At 43.0% G+C, this 19054-nt stretch overlaps 1 protein-coding gene across 1 annotated transcript in view; it reads left to right on the top strand.

The window, feature by feature from the left end:
* Window positions 1-19054, top strand: part of LOC125458353 (janus kinase and microtubule-interacting protein 2-like) — a 252037-nt gene that overhangs the window by 181967 nt on the left and 51016 nt on the right. The window contains 5 exon segments of the mRNA XM_059650780.1: window positions 644-772; window positions 4043-4126; window positions 5837-5899; window positions 8073-8171; window positions 10041-10139. Coding sequence (XP_059506763.1) covers window positions 644-772; window positions 4043-4126; window positions 5837-5899; window positions 8073-8171; window positions 10041-10139 — 474 coding nt within the window.

Genomic DNA, 19054 nt, shown 5'->3' with positions numbered 1-19054 from the left:
AACCTCCCTGTAAACTGCTTTAGTTCCCTTAAAGATAAATTGACTTTGGAGGTGGTCGACAAAAGGCTCACTCGGCTGATCCTGAAAATGGAGGGATTTTCTTCTGAGGAAAGGATGAGAAGGCTGGATCTGCCATTGGAGTTTTGACGAATGAGAAGTGACCTTATTGAAACATAGGAGATTTTAGGGGGCCCAACAGGGTAGATATTGAGAGATTGTTGGCCCATGTGGGACATTCTAAGACCAGAGTCCGTAATCTCAACGTAATGGGTTGCTCAGTTACCACAGGATGAGGGGGAATTTCTGTTCCATGAAGATAGTGAATCTGTGGAATTCTCACCCACACAGCACTGTAGAGGCTTGTGTCATTAAATATACATTTAAAATGCCAATAAATAGTTTTTAATCAGTAGGGTAAACAGGGGAAAAGCAGTAAGGCGGAGTTAAATAGCCTCAAATTAGCTGAGAGTTGTAGAGCACACTTGATGGGCTGAATGGCCTACTGATGATTCTAAAACTAACAATTATATTTTATATCGTAATTTCAATCAAAATTCATAAGTCAAATGTGAAATGAGAAATGTTTACTTCATTTGAAACTGATGATGTACATGAGTTAATTCACTTCTTTGTTCACGACAAGAGCCTGGCAGCTGAAGAATCTGAGCTCCGTTTCAGGCAATTGACAAGGGAATACCAAGCACTCCAGAGAGCGTACGCACTACTGCAGGAGCAGACGGGAGGGATCCTCGATGCAGAACGGGAGGCAAAGGTGACCATTAAATCATTGGTTAAAATGTGTGAGTGTGGCCAATGACGAATTAGTGACACACCTCTGTGGAAATGTGCATTATTCGGAAAAACAAAACACCTGCTTTAGCTGCTGGGACTAGTGCTCCAACGTATCAGGTTGCCAAATGAAATTCTGCTCCAACTGATTGAAGGGGCAGTCCCAATCCAGTCCCTACATTGACAGTTGTCGTCATAGCGGTCACGGGACAGCTGGTGTGGGAAATAGAGAAAAAAATGTCACACTGGAATGAAGGAATGCAACCTTGTGTGTTCAGGACCCAGTTGAGGGAACTTTTCTCTGTATCTAGGCATGCTATACCTCACCTGAGGAGGCTCGATCTCTTGTGTAAGCTTGGCTCAGTTGACAATACTCTTTGAAATCAAAGGTTATGGGTTCAAGCCCTGCTCCAGGCTTCAAGCTCATAATCTAGACTAATGTATTCAGGTAGTGAGGGCATTTTGTGCTCTTGGGAGCTTAGTGCCTCACCTTAAGTGCTCAATCTGTAGCGTTTCACTACAATAAACATGTTACATGCCTGCAAATTGAAGTTGCATCGTCTTTTAGTTTGTGAACAACGAAGCTCCCACAGCAAAATTATAGGTTGAAAGAGAAATTGAATGTTCTGTACTCAACAAATACTATCAAAATTAAATGAACTGATCAGGTAAATTATTGTATTTATAATGGGATTTTTGCTGTGCACAACAGTGGTTACCTCAACCAGCAGCATAGCACATTCCAAGCAGCTCAGTGTTTGAATGGTGTTTTGGAGCACACTGAGAGGCTCAAGAGGTGCTATATTAATAATGTCAAAATAGTAAAGTCATCATCAACACCCCTTCTAATGTTTCCCTTAATTTCACAAAGTGCATGATCGTTACATTTTTTTCCAAAAGTCTGTCTTTAAATGAACAACATATCTAAAGCATAAATTGCTGCCTATAGAATAGTAATCCCTATCAATGGGGAATATCATTACTTATTTGCTTACTGCTTTTGATTGTGGGACAACCAGGCTATTGACATTGCGCTATGTGATGGTAATTTGTTCATAAGCGTAAGAACAATATCAATTATGATTGCCAAACTACACTAGCTAAAGAAATGCAACATTCTCCAACATGGTCCTTAAATAAAAGACTGACTCACCATCTTCATGCAGATTCAAACATCCAGTCAAATCGTAAAAATATTTCAACATTTTGTTCTGCATGTAATGCTAAGATTTTTTTTCATGATCTGTCAAAAAAATAGTGAATGTATTCAATACAGCATCGAAAAAAATGCTGTTGAATATCTTATCTCAACACAGCACCTCCATCTGTTCTCTCAACTGGACGTCCATGAAAATATAACACTCACGGGTAATGTGACGAGATTCCTCACAATGTCCTACCCGGTATTTTCTCCCAATCAATGCTATTAACAACAAAATATCTGTTAGTTTATTTCACTGCTGTTTGTGGGACCTTGCCATGTTGAACACTGGTCGCCATGTGGCCCTTACATTATAATAGTGGCTCCCAACATAAAGTGTTGAATAATTGATCAATCGTAAAGCAATGTTGCCAGCTAATGGGTTTCATTCCTGCGACATTCGGTGCCATGGTGCATGACAGTCATTCCCTGAGCCACTCACAAAGCGAAAAGAATCTTTTCCAGTTTATGAAAGAAAGATGTGCGTACCTTTCAGAAATTCACGCTCTCTAAAGTACTTCACAGCCACTGAAGTACTTTAGAAGTGTAGCCATTGTTGAACTCTGAGAAATGGTATGCCAATTTGTGCAGTCAATTTGTCCCCAAAACAGTAATATCATTTTATATTAATGTTAGTTGAGGGATGGTAGTGACCAAGATGCAATTAAAAATCTACCAGCCTTGATACTTAAAACCGGATCAGCACTGATGTATTCTTTTAGGCTCCTCAAATTGCCTTTGTTGGTCTGTACAGTGAGCATAAGAGTTGGGATGACATATTGGGATGATATTGGTTAGGCCACATTTGGAATACTACATTCATTTCTGGACTCCCTGCTTTAAGGAGGATCTGAAACTTGAAAGGTTTCAGAAAAAGACTTACAATGTTGTTGCCAGGTTTGGAGGGTTGAGCTATAGGAAGAGGCTGAACAGGCTGGGACTATGTTCCCTGGAGTTGGAGGCTGAGGGATTGAATTTATAAAGGTTTATGAAATCATGCAGGGGCATAGCCAAGGACTTTTGATTTCCAGAGTAAGGGAGCCGAAAACAAGAGGGCATAGGTTTAAGGAGAGAGGAGCAAGTTTTAAATGGGACTTAAGGGGTGCTTTTTCACATAGAGGGTGGTGTGGAGATGGAATGCACTGCCAGAGGAAGTAGTGGAGGCCGGCACAATTACAACAATAAAAAGGCGTCTGGATAAGTAGATGAATAGGAAGGGTTGAGAGGGATATGGGCCAAATGCTGGCAAATGGGACTAGATTAATTTAGTATATCTGGTCAGCATGGACGAGTTGGACTGAAGGGTCTGTTTCCATACTGTACAGCTCTATGACTCTACAAATGGGTAGCTATCATCTCTACTCTGATTTGAGTTGAGGCAATAGTAGAGTGTTACATTCATATCCCAGATCAAAATGAAGACTAAAAATGGCACAAAATTCCCCTTCCTAATCACTGCCCAACAATCTCTGATGAAAATGTGCAGTACGATATAATTCAAATAGGTTTTGGCTATAATATCTGCCCCTGTTGAATTGCTTGATGCCTGTGAATTCGGTGAGGTAGTTGATGATTGCTGATGTCAATGTTCCTGCTGGCAGTGTCGACCTGCAGCAAAATTCAAACTTAGCAGCGTGTACAGAGGCAAAGATTGTCATCTGGATAGCAGTGTGGCTTCTTCTATCCATCTTATTGACCCTTTATTGATAATTGATTCTCTTCCTCTTAAATCATAAATGACTGAAGTTATCGAAATAAAAATGTGACATCATGTTTCTTCCACATTACAATCTAACCAACTTTTTATGGTTTTAGCTGCAGTCATAGTACTTTAAGTGTTCCACATAATTTAAATGTGATCTAAATTACTTTTAAGAAATTTTACTGCATCTTCAAAAAGACTGCAAATTATTGATGCAAATTTAAAGTAATGATGATTTAAAATCAGAAGCAATCTAGTTTCATACTGAGAAGTTTCTTGTCTTTTTGTACAGACCCCCACTGAAGAATATATCCCTTATGGTTTTAATAACTATTTCCTGATTTCATTAGGCTCATGAACAATTACAAGCAGAAGTTCTGAGGTGTAAAGCTAAAATTGACGACCTTGAAAAGGCCTTAGCACAGAAAGGGCAGGTAAGACATTCATTTTAATAAAAAAAAATTGTCTGACTACTGACTGCAACTGGGGGCCTCCCACCTTTTAGATATAATCTGGAAATTTGAGGCTTGGAAATATGGAAGGTTCTTCAATTCTTGAAGGGGTTATTCAACACAATGTCGGCAAAAAAGCAAACCTGCTGTGTGATCTTGTTTTATTGTGTTTTGTACCTCAAATAAACATAAAGATGACCGTCACCAGTTTTGATGTGGCAACAGGAGCATTGCTCCAGGAATTTTGCAATGTCTGCTTTCTCATTCTGACAGTTTCAAGTCCTCAAACTGCATCCACAGCACAGTGAGTAAGCAAAAAATAAATTCAAGACACACATGCACACACATGCTCTCTCTCTCTCAGTGACTCTTTCACACTCCCTCTCTCCTCACTCTCTGTCTGTCTGTCTCTCTCTCACAAGCACACGCACACACATGTACGCACGCATGCACACATGCACACACCTGGAGTTGTGTGATTTGACTGCCGCAGTCCAACACCGGCATCTCCATGTCATGAAGAGCACATACGCACACTCACTCTCTCACACTCTCACTTGCTCACTCTCACACTCATTGAACAATTGAACACACATGGTTAATAATAGTTTGTGAAGGTTATGCCTGTAAAGTGATTGCCAGGATGTGCACTTTACAACATAGGCAGCAGGGTGTGTGCTGATTCTACAATTCAGGTTCTTTTTCTGTATATGAAAAGAGCACACTTCCACTTACAATGCAGGAATTTATATTTGTGAAAGACCTCTGTATCATAAAAAGTCCCCGAGGAGTACAATGAAAGAGAATGCAACATTGAGCCACATACAGTGGTAATAGGACAGGTAACAAAAGCTCAGACAGAGAAGTAGATCCCTACCATGGCTTCCAGTCCAGGACTTGCCTCCCCACGCCTTCCTCCAATCTGGGAGTCACCTCCTTCATTCCCATATTCGAAGTTTAGAAAGTTAAAGGTTTAAAAAAAAAACTTACTCTGGCAAAGAGAAAAGGAGAAATGAACAGGTGGAGCAGAGGAGCTCTGGATGGAGTGTCCAACAGTGCGCCATGTTGTTTCCAATTGGAAAGGAGAGCTGGGAAGCCATGGATGTGCAGAATTGGCTTCTCCCCATTTTTGGTTAAAATGACAGGGCAACTGAGATACTGAAGTAGCAGTAAGCTGTCCGTTATTATCCTAACTGCTGTTGACAAACTTGTCTCTCTCCATTTGACTATTAATTCCGGCATTGTTAACCACCAGTAAAATCAATGTTTATTTAATTTCCATATCAATAGATTCCATGTGGCACGCGTTGAGTGGGATCAGCGTAGTGGCATGCTCTTCACTGTCGGCTAATGCTGAGCTTTATCACAGATTTCAAGTTAGATTTTGTCAGGTTCATGAGAGCAGAATGTGACACTCTATCAAAGCAATGCTCTGATCTGAAAATCCACTGCCTTGTTTGATCTATTCAGCGATGCTATCCTGAATTACTTAAAGAGGAAGCCTCTTGTTCAGAATTGGAGAGCAAAACTTGAGGAATACACAGGGGCCTAGGCTTGGTTGGAACTCGAACACAGATTCATTAGAGTGGCCTCTTCAAAAGTAACTTTGTAAAGAAGTCATTGCTACTGCTGAAATGCATCTTATTTCTGGAGGAATTTATTCTAATGCACATTTTTTTTTGTCCAAAACAGGATTCAAAATGGGTTGAAGAGAAGCAACTGTTTATCAAAAGAAATCAGGAACTTTTAGAAAAGGTAGCACTTAGTGTTCGCATGGTATCTATTTTTGAATCTCCTGCTGGCATTACAACATTTTTAGCCAAGCTATTTTGAACAGTTTGTTTAATTCTCAATACTTTGGTGCTCTCGTAAACCTGTCAGCACTTCTGCTGAGCGAAGCTACTGGAATATCAGTCTCAAACAACATATCTGCATGTAAGTTGCTTCCAAGGAAAGGTCACTGGACCATTAACTCTGACTTCTCTTCACACAGATGTTACCAGATCTTTTCCAGAAATTTCTGGTTTTGTTTCCGATTTATAGCATCTGCAGTTCTTTTGGTTTTTAAATTATTTGGAGCCTGTTTCCCCTTTAAATGTTTGGATTACTTGAGACCAACATCCCTATTTCTATGTTTTTGCTCTGATGAAAGGAAACTCGAGCAAATGTATGACTTAGCTGTTTAATAATTGTTCACTTTCTTGGTACAATTATTCTGAACTTATTGGTTGTCTGGACTTAACAATTTCCTCTGGATTGTTAACTACTTGTGTGCATGTTTGCATAGTACAGTTCATGTTGGCTATTTTTGCCATGTACCTCTTTCTCAATCTTGCCTGTGCTGTTATAGGTAACGCCATACAATACCTCCACTCCTCAGGAGCGAGAGGCCAGTGGGGATTGCTGTCCTTCCCATACTACTCTGCACTCTTTGTGGAAACTGGTTGCGTGGTCAAACACTGTCCGCCCAGAAAAAGTGAGGGATCTGTCTGCTGTAAATTATTAATTCATTATGCTATCAACTGCAGCTACAAATGGAATGATAAAGAGTAAAATCTGTGGCCTGCTGCAAACTTTGTTTAGTGTCATGGATAGTAACAATTGCTGCTTGCTATTGTGATACATGTTATTGAGAAAGTGATGGCAAGCTTTCTAAACAAACAACCGAAAGAACTGCACACGCTGTAAATCAGGAATAAAAACAGAAACTGCTGGAAAAGCTCAGTAGGTCGGGCAGCATCTGTGAGAGAGAAATCAGAGTGAACATAATGGGTCGAGAAACCCTGCCTCAAAACAGGTTAACTCTGATTTCTTTCCTCAGATGCTGCCAGACCTCATGCCAACTTTTTATTTAATCGAAGCAGTTGGATGTAAAAAATATGTAACAAAGAAACATTCAGCCTCCATGTAAAATATATTTTTTGAAAAGCCAGGCTATTTTCCCTCCTATTAACCAGTAGTCTTGACTTGTGTTCTCATGGGTCACTAAGATTTTCTGCTGTTCACTTGGCATCCATTCAAAGAAATGGAATTTGAATTTGCTGACAAAATCTGAAATAAAAAGCTGGATTAATGGTGAATGTAAAGATACTAAACAGAAGTTAGTATGAGTCATAGTTTCTACCCTTTTTCATTTCATTTGTAACTGCAGTCAACAGTATAGTGAATTAATAATAGTTGTTCATAACCCAACTATTTACTAAGGAAGGATATTTGCCATCCTTTCCTGGTCCAGCCAACATGTGACCTGTTGCTTATGGTTGACTCTTAACTGCCCTCTGGGCAATTAAGGATGGGAAATGAATGTTGACCTAGCCAGTGATGCCCATATTCCATGAAGAAATTGAAAAGAATTGAACAAAGGATGGCAGGGGAAGTGACAGTCTAATGGGTACACAAACATTACATTGTTTCTTGCATGTGACCCCTTGAGGCCCTTTAATATGGAAATGTGAGGGCCATAAACAGAAATATTTGGACGAACGAGAGTGTGGGAGAGCCTTTATCATGCTGGCACCTTGAGTGATCTGGACAGCTATTTCCAGTGAGGAGAAGGAATATTGGCATGAAATGCTGTGCCTGCGTGCTACATAAATTATAGCTTCAGTAAAGCCATTCCTTGATTCCTAGCTATTGCAATGAAATTAATCCAGAATTAGATTCAGCATAAAACCATCAACTTCACATTTTGTAAAGGTTAGCTGCTAGCTTTTTAAACTATATTCATGCACGGTTGTTTGAGGAATGTGGTGCTCATCAAAACGTGGGGGCCAAACATATTTCTGTTTCGTCGCACCAGTGGCATGATTTGTATTTTGACTTGTTGACCTTTGTTTCTGTAAATACGCTCGGGAAAGCTTCGAGCCTCTCTCAATTACAAGTGAGTAGACACCAGTTACGTTGCATTATTCACTGTCATTTCTTCCAGATTGAGAGACTGGACGCAGAGGTAGCCCAGTTGCAGCAAGAAATTCAGGACTCTCGAGATCAGAACGAGCTGTTGGAATTCCGCATTCTGGAACTCGAGGTGAAATGATGTTGTGTTTGAACCACGTGGGGCAAAATTGCCCAGTGTTTGGCCAGGGCAGTTTTATCATTAATATTTCAGGGCAAGAGTTAATTCCTGTCAATTGGGATCTCGCTCTTCGATGGGACAAAGGTAAACCAAGCTGAGGGTATGAATAGCAGAAGGAGGTCTCAACTCCCCTTCATCTCAGCTCAGTCACCCCAACGTTGGTGATGTTAATTCAAGCCTCAAGCTGGTTTAGCATTTGAGCAGAGAACAGCTTTTGTTTAGTGAGGCAGAGGTGGGATGGGAAAAGGTGATGCTGACTTTAAACCCATAGAAAATGGCAGCTTTGCTGTAGAAACAGTTACGGTTAGGCAAGGATGACTCAGTTGATTCAGCTCGTCCCACACAATTGTGTTGCTTTGTGTATCAATGAATATGCAGCTTCAACCCAGCCTAAAACCATTTGATCTCATAGAATCGCAGAATTCCTACAATGTGGAAACAGGCCACTCGGCCCACCGAGTCTACGCTGACCCTGCGAAGGGCGCCCCATCCATACTCACCCCCCCGCTACTTTGCAACTCTGCATTTCCCATGGCTAGCCCACAAACCCCTGGAAACTATGGGGCAATTTAGCATGGCCAATCCCCCTAACCTGCACATACTTGGGCTGTGGGAGGAAACCTGCCTAGACACGGGAGGAATGTGCAAACTCCACACAGGCAGTTGCCTGAGGGTGAAATCAAACCCCAGTCCCTGATGCTGTGAGGCAGCAGTGCAAACCACTGAGCCGCCGTGCCACCCTTCCCAAAATCTCTTGGGATTGATGATAATCCAGACTCAAAAAATGCATTGACTAATTTGGGACAGTGACAGTTGAATGGTCGAGGTTACAGGAAGGATGTGGAGGCTTTGGAGAGGGTGTGAAACACAAATTATTTCTTTTTCCACTCACTTGGCATGTTGAATTCTTGGCTGGCCTGATTTATGTTGCGGCAGTGATGGCATTTGTGTGATATGCACACTTGCTCCAAACGTGGACAGTCAGTGTTGTTGGGATCGGTTAACTCACTTGGTTAAATAGCTAAGGTGTGGTTGCTAATGAAGCTGACACTGAGTCTCCAATCCCTTGTTCTGGCTGTGGTGGCCCACGGTGTTGTATCTGTTTTCCTTGTCCATGCCTGACATGGGATGACACCCTTGAAACTACATTAACCACTTGGCCTCTTTGTCTCTCTAACAGGGACAGATATCAATGACCCCTTTATGGATTGTGGCTAGTTATGGTCAGTGGTGTAAGCCAGAAGAGCAGACATCTTTCCAGCTTGTGATGGATGTGATAGAACAGTTTTCACACTCACAACTTGATGTGAACTTAGACCCAGAACAATGGAACTAAAGTGCCCTTACTGTTACGACTGCTCCAGTGAAATTGGAATGATCTGTGTTCTAGGCAGGCAGAAAGCTGTACGCCATTTCTCAATTTCCCTGGAAGTATCAAATAGAGGCTGATGTAGGAATTGGCGATGTCACACTGGAACTGGAGAGGTTGCTTTGTTAGCGTGGGATTTGTTTTCTATTCCAACATGAACCAAGAATGTTAATACCGCTTGCATTTTTGTAGCCGTCTCCTGTTTCTTGGAAGCATCTTTTTACGTGCAATGAATTATTTTGAAGTGCCTAAGTTGTTTCATGTCAGTTTATTCCATATCTTAACAGTGCCACTGTGGGGCTCCCGAACTAACTCTTCCATCGGCCCTGTGTTGACAGGCCGCACTTTAATGGCCGCATAAATAAATTCCCTCAAGCATTAACCTACCACTTGTAGATTAACATGGAGCGATATGGTTGGACGTTTTGTAACTGGCCTTTTTATATTTGCAGGAGAGAGAGAGAAGATCCCCTGCCTTTAACCTCCAGATAACTCCTTTCTCAGATGGTGTGAGTGCCCTTCAGATCTACTGTATGCAGGAAGGTGTGAAGGTACATGTTGATATACTTGCCAATCTAATTCTGTTTGTAAAATGAGAAGTGGTAGATTAGGTGGAATCTTATTCCAGATTCATCAGTCTCCTCTTATGCTGTAATAAGCTCTGTGGCAGACTTGCACGAGAAGTCTTTTGAGGCCTATCTTGACAAAGAATGATAGAATCCCTACAGTGTATAAGCAGGCCATTTGGCCCATTGAGTCCACACTGACCCTCTGAAGCACATCGCACACGTTGACCTTCTTCCTACACAACTGGGCATTCCTTCAGACAGCTGAGCGCGGTTGTTTTCAAAATGGCACTGGTGCCAGGCATGCTGGTCTGTTCTGGGACATCGTAGCAGCGGTGAGTTGTTCTGGGAATGGGGCACGGTAGGATGGAGCTAGAATGGGATGACAGACACACCACGGGGCAGTGTAGGTAGTTAGTGAAACAATTATAAGGTACAGTGAGCAATCTCATTAGGTTTTGTGTCGAGAAACCATTCAGAAGCTTGATGCAACCAGCAGGTAACCAAGGAAACACCAGATTCAGTCCACATTTTCTCATGGTCATAACTGGTATAACTTCACAGTCCTGGGTTACCATGAGACCCACATCCCAAGAATAAGCAAAACAAAGGTCATTTGAAGGTAAAAGGCAAGTAAACTGACTAATATTTCAGTTCATTCTAAAGATTATTACGCAAAACACTTGCAATTTGACTGACACAGTATCTTTGGATCAAAGGTGTCACAAACATACAATTATGGAGTTTTAGTTCGAGGCTAATGCATATTATGTTTTATCCGTAGCCCATGACTTTCATTGCAAAGCCTGGAAAGCTGTGAATTGTGAAGATTATTCATTCAGAGTGTTCTGATCCTGTTCCTAATGGGCTCTCAGCTCATATAGACAAGCTCAGTACTGAATTGGCAGTGTTACCTGATAGAAGCCACAAGATGTCGCACTGTTATAGCTGTCCTTATTCTTCTCAAGTCAAGGTTGAATATAGGGACCTGTGCTTTTCAGCAGCCTGTGTTTAAAATATAACCTGTGGATGCTGGCTGTTAACACTAAAAAGCAGAAGCTTCTTGGCCCCACTTCACTTTGGTTAATTCAAAGTTTGTTATTTTTAAGGGATGTCTGTCATCATTGTGGAAGTGTGGATTGGTGCTAAGGAATGTCCTGGCTTAAGCAGAGTTTATTTTTCAAAATGAACTCTCGGGCGAGTAGATCTTTTGCAAGCCAAGAGCACTTGCTGAAAAACTCTGCAACGCAGATTCATGTTCAATGTCTCAGTCATAGCAGCTGTACAGGGCATTGGTTTGACCATGTTTGGAACAATGCGTTCGGTTCTGGTCTCCTTGCTCTCAGAAAGACGGTGTCAAACTTGAAAGTCTGCGGGAAAGAATTACAAGGATGTTGCTGAGGTCGGAGGGTTTGAACTCCAGGGAGAGGCTGGGGCTATTTTCACTGGAGTGTTGGAAGCTGAGGGCGTGACCTTAAAGAGGTTTATAAAATCACGAGGGGCATGGATAGAGTGAATATCCAAGGTCTTTTTTTCTCAAACTATGGGAGTCCAAAACTAGGGGATGTAGGTTTAAGGTAACAGGACAAAAATATAAAAGGGACCTAAGTGATAACTTTTTCATGCAGAGGGTGGTGCAGGTGTGGAATGAGACTGCCAGAGGAAGTGTGGAATCAGATACAATAGAAACATTTAAAAGGCATCTGGATGGGTACTTAAATAGGAAGGGCTTATAGGATATGGGCCAAATGCTGGCAAATGAGGTTAGATTCAGTTCGGATGCCCAGTTGGACTGAAAGGCTTGTTTCCATGCTGCTCAGCTTGACGCATCTATGTCTGTGCGTGAATTCTTTGTTCTCTTGGGCTATTTGGTAGCAGAAGATGTAGGTTCAAGAAGGACTCCAGGAGCTGAACAAGTTTTCTGAGGGACTCTGCTTTGTCAACAATTACCAAATTCTTGTCTGCCCATTCCACTGGTTCTGGCAGACGTTAATATTCCCATGAAGCTGAAAGAAGGGCAGAGAGGTCCCAGCCAGCCAATTTCAGCAGAAATAAGCTGCTGAACCAGTGATGTCATTGTCATGTAGGAGGTCGCAATGGATACTGCAATTAGTTCCACAAACAAAATTGAAACAGTTTAAGGTAGAGATAAGATCTAGGCCCGAATCGTCAGCTTTTGTGGTCCTAAGACGCTGCTTGGCCTGCTGTGCTCATCCAGCTCCACACTTTGTGAAACAGTTTAAGGTAGTTTGTGAGTTAAGGTCTGGATGAGGATAGTAATTGTTGAGTGTCCGTGTCTTTGTTTTGTGTACGGCAGAGATGGGAGGAAGTTGAAAATATCAAGAATAAAATTAATTTCAATCGCTTGGCTAATGTTACTCTGCAATCAGTTTTGATGAAGGCCATCTTTCATACTGGTAGGTGCCAGCAGCCTCATTACTCCAAGGAAAACACCAATCCTGTGTCATCTTTCTTCTCCAGTCACAGTTTTGCTGTCACCAGTTTGATTTCTGCATGGTAATAGACCCACTTAGCATTACTGAATGATACAAGGCAGGAAAAAGCCTGGTCTAGAAAGTGAGGCCTAGAACAACGTGTGTGGGGCTCTCAGTCTCTTACAGAACAGAATCACTCAAATCTACACTCCCCTTCAGCCCCACCACCCCCGGCACTTTTCCCTGCAACCAAAGCAAGTGCTACACCTGCCATTTACCTCCCCCCTCACCCTCATCCTAGGCCCTAAGAAGACTTTTCACATCAAACAGATGTTCACCCGCACGTCTGCTAATGTGATATACTGTATCCGCTGTTCCCGTTGTGGCCTCCTCTACATCGGGGAAACCAAACGGAGGCTTGGGGACCGCTTTACAGAACACCTACGCTCAGTTCGCAACAAACAACTGCACCTCCCAGTCGCAAAACATTTAAACTCCACCCCCCCCCCACCAACTCCTTGGACGGCATGTCCATCCAGGGCCTCCTGCATTGCCACAATGACGCCGCCCGAAAGATGCAGGAACAGCATCTCATATCTCACTTGGGAACCCTGCAGCCCAATGATATCAATGTGGACTTCACAGGCTTCAATATCTCCCCCACCCCCGACCATGTGCCAAAGCCAGCCCAGCTAGTCCCTGCCTCCCTAACCATTCCTCCCACCTCAAGCAGCACCCCCATCCCTATCCACTAACCTCATCCCGCCCCCTTGACCTGTCCGTCCTCCCTGGACTGACCTATCTCCTCCCTAACTCCCCACCTACATTCACCTTCACTGGCTCTAGCCCCGCCTCTTTGAGCTGTCTGTCTCCTCTCACCCTGTCTTCTCCTTATTCCATCTTCTATCGGGCTCCCCCATCCTCCCTATTTATTTCAGAATCCCTTTCCCCTCCCCCATTTCTGAAGAAGGGTCTCGGCCCAAAACGTCAAACTTTCCTGCTCCTCTGATGCTGCTTGGCCTGCTGTGTTCATTCAGCTTCACACCGTGTTATCTCAGATTCTCCAGCATCGGCAGTTCCAACTATCTCACTAAAATGTGCATTTTGTTTTATGGAATTCGTAATGAGAATGTACCTCCTATCAACCATGGATAGACTTTCATCACATTAGAACAAAGCAAAATTCTGAAGCAGGACTTGAAGCATTATCTCTGCTTTCTCTCTCCACAGATGCTAGCAGAACTGCTGAGTTTTCTCCAGCACTTTATGTCTTTGTTTCACTTCAAGTCCTGGCTATGTTCAAACAGAGTCATAGAACCTTTCAGTGTGGAAGCAAGCCATTTGGCCCACTGAGTCCACACTGACCCTCCAGAGAGCATCCGACCCAGCCCTAGCCCATCCCTGATTTCCCATGGCTAATCCACATGTTTTTGGACTCTGGGAGGAAACCGGAGCACCCAGAGGAAACCCACTCAGACTCAGGGAGAATGTGCAAACTCCACACAGACAGTCCCCCGAGGCTGGAATCGAACCCAGGTTCCTGATGCTGTGAGGCAGCAGTGCTAACCACTGAGCCGCTGTGCTGCCATGTCCAGGAAAGCTTGCCAACCTGTGTATAACATCAGCTTTCAAATTCACCGATTTTCCAAATGCTTGTGAGACATTAGTGTGAACACTGGAAGAAGGGAACACTACTAATTTACTGATTTGGTTCCTGCAGTCTTTGGGATTACCTATTCCCGGCAACATGCTTAGTCCCTTGAGTTGTATTCTCTGTCATGACCTTCAAAAGTGTTCATCCCACTTGACATGGGCGTAATGTCCCTTCCTCCATCTGCCTGCCTGTTCCAGATATTTTCTAATCCACCTGGTAAGAGATGCAATTGCACACTACTGGAAAAAGTGGTTTAGAACCCAGTCCTCCTGGATTCGGGATAAGGATGTTGCCAATGTAGGCCTCATCCTACCTGAGATATGCTGCAGACTGAAATCATAACTGTAGGATGTGAGTGGCTTGGACATGGTTCTGAATGATGTCTGCCTTCTCTAATTTCACTGGGCCTGTACACGGTACTCCAGGTGTGGCCTCATACAACAGCTGTACAAGGTGCTAGTGAAGCCACACCTGAAGTACTGTGTACAGTTTTGGTCTCCTTATTTGAGAAAGGATGTATTGGCACTGGAGGGGATGCAGAGGAGGTTCACTAGGTTGAATCTAGAGTTGAGAGGGTTGCCTTATAAGGAGACTTGGCGTGGAATGGGATTACACTCATTGGAATTTAGAAGGGAGGGGGAGATCTAACAGAAAACATATAAAACTATGAAGGGAATAGTGAAGATAGAAGCAGGCAGGTTGTTTCCACTGGTGGATGAAGCTAGAACTAGGCCGCGTAGCCCAGTGAAACAATGCTGAATGTTTTTAAGGCAAAAATAGATGGATTTTTGAACAGTAAAGGAATTAAGGGTTATGGTGAGCAGGCAAGTAAGTGGAGCTGAGTCTTAAAAAGATCAGCCATGATCTTATTGAATGGCAGAGCAGGCATGACCGACCTACTCCTGCTTCTGGTTCTTAAGTTCTTATGTCACAGCTCATAACTGAGATTGATGAAAATGTGCATCTGTGAACATCTGACATCTTGTAGGCCAGTTTAAAGTGAAGAGAATAATAGACAGGCATGTACTTGTAGCAGTGCTCATGTGCCTTACAAATGTCAGTGAAATGCTGAGATCTCTTTAATAGTGTGTACAGGCTTTAGCTCCTGGGCGTTGCTATCCTGAAATGCCATCCTGTGTATGATGATCTGCTCAGGAAGTATCATGTTTTTGACTTGACCCTTACCTCAGTTTCCTTACAATGTGCAGTCCCTACCAAGTTTTCCAGTGTTGACGATGATGATGGTCGAGCTCCAGTGTGGCTGACCTGATAGCCTCCCAGGTGGGTTACAGATTGAACACCTTCCAAACCATTTCTGAAGAAAGACCCAGACCTAAAACATCAGCTTTCCTGCTGCTGCCTGGCCTGCTGTGTTCATCCAGCTCCATACCTTGTTACTCCAACTTTTGATTTCTTGATCAGCGAGAGCAGCAGATGCAAGAGAATTCTGACAAGTATCTTTCCATCCAAACTCGGAACAATATCTCTGCTCCTTCACTCTTGCTGGTATGAAGCGACGTCCCTGATTGTATACCATAGAGAGCCATAGAGTCATACAGCACAGAAATAGACCCTTCAGTCCACCCAGGCCATGTCGAACATAATCCCAAACTAAACTAGCCCCAACTGCTTGGTCCTGGCCGATAACCCTCCAAACCTTTTGATACATGTAATTGGAAAAGCTCAGCAGGTCTGGCAGCATCTGTGAAGAAAAAAAAAATCAGAGTTAACATTTCTGAGGGACTAATGATAACTGGGAAAACATTGGTTTATATGCAGAAAACAGGAGGAGGATGTGGTAGGGAATGAATGAGAGGATAGAGCCCAAAGAGAGAGAAGAGCAGTTGGATAGACAAAGGAGTCGATAACAATCAGTCTGGGAAGGTGAATAGCTGTTAATGGAGACTGTTTGTGACTAAAAATAGATAGTGTGTAATGACAAGCTATGTGATAACAAGATCTGGTGTGTGGGGTAGGGGGCTAGGACATGGGTGAGTTTAGGCCCGAAGATTATTGAACTCGATATTGAATCCGGAGGGCTGCGGGGACCCCAAGCGAAAAATGTGTTTCTTCCAGCTTGTGCTGAGCTTCACTGGAACACTGGAGCAAGCCAGAGACACAGAAATCGGTTAGGGACCACAGTGGTGTGTTAAAGTGGTAGGTAACGGGTAGTTCAGGGCCTTGGTTATGAGCAGAACATAGATGTTCTGCGAAGCAGTCTCCCCGTCTACACCTCGTTTCCTCAGTGTTGAGGAGACCAAATTGTGAGCAGTGAATGCAGTAGACTAAATTCTGGTAAGTGCAGGTGAAGTGTGGCTTCACCTGGGAGGTATGTTTGTTCCTGATTAACAGCATCTGCAGTTCTTTGGATCTCTATTCCTGTAATTATCCAAGTGTCTTTTGAATGTTGTAACTGTGCCCACACCCATCACTCCCTCAGAAAGTTCACTCCACACAAACCACCCTGTATGTTAAAAAAAAGTTGCCCCTCATGAATTTGTAAAATCTCTATTCTCTTACCTTAAAAATATGCCACTTAGATTGAAATCCGCCTACCATTAACCCTATCTGTACTGCCATGATGTTATAAACCTCAATAAGATCACTTACCAACCTCCTACACTCCAAAGAAAAACTCCCAGCCTATCCAGTCTCTTCCTATAACACAAACCTTCCAGATCCAGCAACATCCTGGTAAATCTTTCCGACCCCTTTCTAATTTAATAATAACCTTCCTATAACTAGGCAATTAGAACTGGACACACTATTCCAGAAGAGGCCTCACCAATGACCTGCTCAGCCCCAACATGACTTCCCAATTCCTATACTCACAGAAGCCATGAGCAATGAAGGCAAATGTGCTAAACACCTGTTTAGCCACCCTGTGTAATGCAAACTTAATGACTATATGGACCACATGACAGAAGGTAACTCACCACCACTTTCTATAAGACTATTAGTGATGGTGAATTTATGCTGATCCAGCCAGTGATGCCTGCGAGCCACAATTGAATAAACATTTTACATAGAATTGACAGGCAAGAACAAAACAACTGATCCTGCAAACTTGTCTGAAACTTGTAATGTTGCAAGCATCCTGCCCAGTCACTATTTACATCTCTTTCCCTCCCTCCTGGCAGCTGTGTCATCAGTGAGAAACAAAATCCAGGACCAGCGAAGAGAAATGCACTCTGAAAATCCATTGTCCAACTGCTTCTGCTGATCAGAGATAGTCGGAACTGCAGATGCTGGAGAATTCGAGACAACAAGGTGTAGAGCTGGTTGAACACAGCAGGCCAAGCAGCATCATAGGAGCAGGAAAGCTGACGTTTCGGGCCTAGACCCTAGACATCAGCTTTCCTGCTCCACTGATGCTGCTTGGCCTGCTGTGTTCATCCAGCTCTACACCTTGTTGCTTCTGCTGATCAAACTGGTAAAGAGGATTGCACAGACCGGTTCTGTGTGTTGTGTCACATATTTCCAACACTAGGAACTAGTTACAAAAGCAAAGTTGCTGGAAAAGCTCAGCAGGTCTGGCAACATCTGTGAAGGAGAAAACGGAGTTAACATTTCAGGTACGGGGACCCTTCCTCAGAATCAGTGTACTGAGGAAGGGTCACCGGACCCGAAACGTTAACTCTGTTTTCTCCTTCACAGATGCTGCCAGACCTGCTGAGCTTTTCCAGCAACTTTATTTCTGTTCTTGATTTACAGCATCTGCAGTGCTTTTCAGTTTTTACTGGGAACTAGTTCTTGCTTTTTCTTGAAAGTCTGCAGATCACCCCTTGCGTCAGCAAGCAATCTATTCCAAAGCCAGGCTCCTGACCTTTTCTAACAATATTAGTACAATCCTTTACTGTTTTAAGTTTGAATAAAGGTGACACACTCATCAAAACAGTGTTCACCTTGTACGTTTTTACATATTAACCTTGTTTTTGTTAGACTTATAATTTGTACAGCTTATAAGCAGTTGTAGAGAGTGCCAGATCTATTTTGGCTTCTGTACTCAATCAGTTGGAAACATCTCAAACAATTGAAGCTCTTGGGATTAAAGTGGTTGTGTTAGTGTTGATCCAAAATTGGCTAAGGGACAGAAAGTAGAGAATGTGGTGAGTGTTTGTTTATTCTTCAGGTTTGGGCATGTATATAGTAAGGTTTCTCAGGGATTGGTAGTAGGACCACTGTTCATTTAGATTATAATACTGAAAAAAAAACAGCCCCATCAACCCAGAACAATCCTGCTTACTACCATCTGGAGTGTAGCGATCAATTTGGGAGAGCTGTCTCACAGACTCGTCAAGCAACAACTTGATAGCCACACTCATGGAGTCATACCTTACAGACAATGTCCCAGACACCATCCCTGGACATGTTCTGTCCCACCAGCAGAACAGACAGAGTTATCAGGAGGGATTTACTCACTGAGTCCTCATCATTGACTCGGACCTCAGGAAGTGTCTTGGCTTCAGATTAAACACGAGCCAGAGAACTTCCTGATGATTACCATATACCATTCTCCTTCAGTTGATGAATCAACACTCCTCCATGTTGAACAACAGTAGAAGGAAGCTCTGAAGGTGGCAAAGGCACACAATGTACTCTGGGTGGGGGATTTCAATGTCCACCACCAACAGTGACTTGGCCACAGTACTACTGACTGAGCTGGTCAGGTCCTAAAGGACATAACTGCTAGACTGGATCTGCGGCAGGTGATGAGGGAAACAACAAGAGGGAAAAACATACTTGATTTCCTCCTAACCAACCTGCCAGCTACAGATGCATCCGCCTCAGTAAAAGTGACCACCGCACAG

This window comes from Stegostoma tigrinum, chromosome 13 (genome assembly GCF_030684315.1).
Source record: "Stegostoma tigrinum isolate sSteTig4 chromosome 13, sSteTig4.hap1, whole genome shotgun sequence".
NCBI lineage: Eukaryota > Metazoa > Chordata > Chondrichthyes > Orectolobiformes > Stegostomatidae > Stegostoma > Stegostoma tigrinum.
The sequence above is the reverse complement of the archived record's forward strand: the minus strand, read 5'-3'. Positions and strand labels throughout refer to the sequence as shown.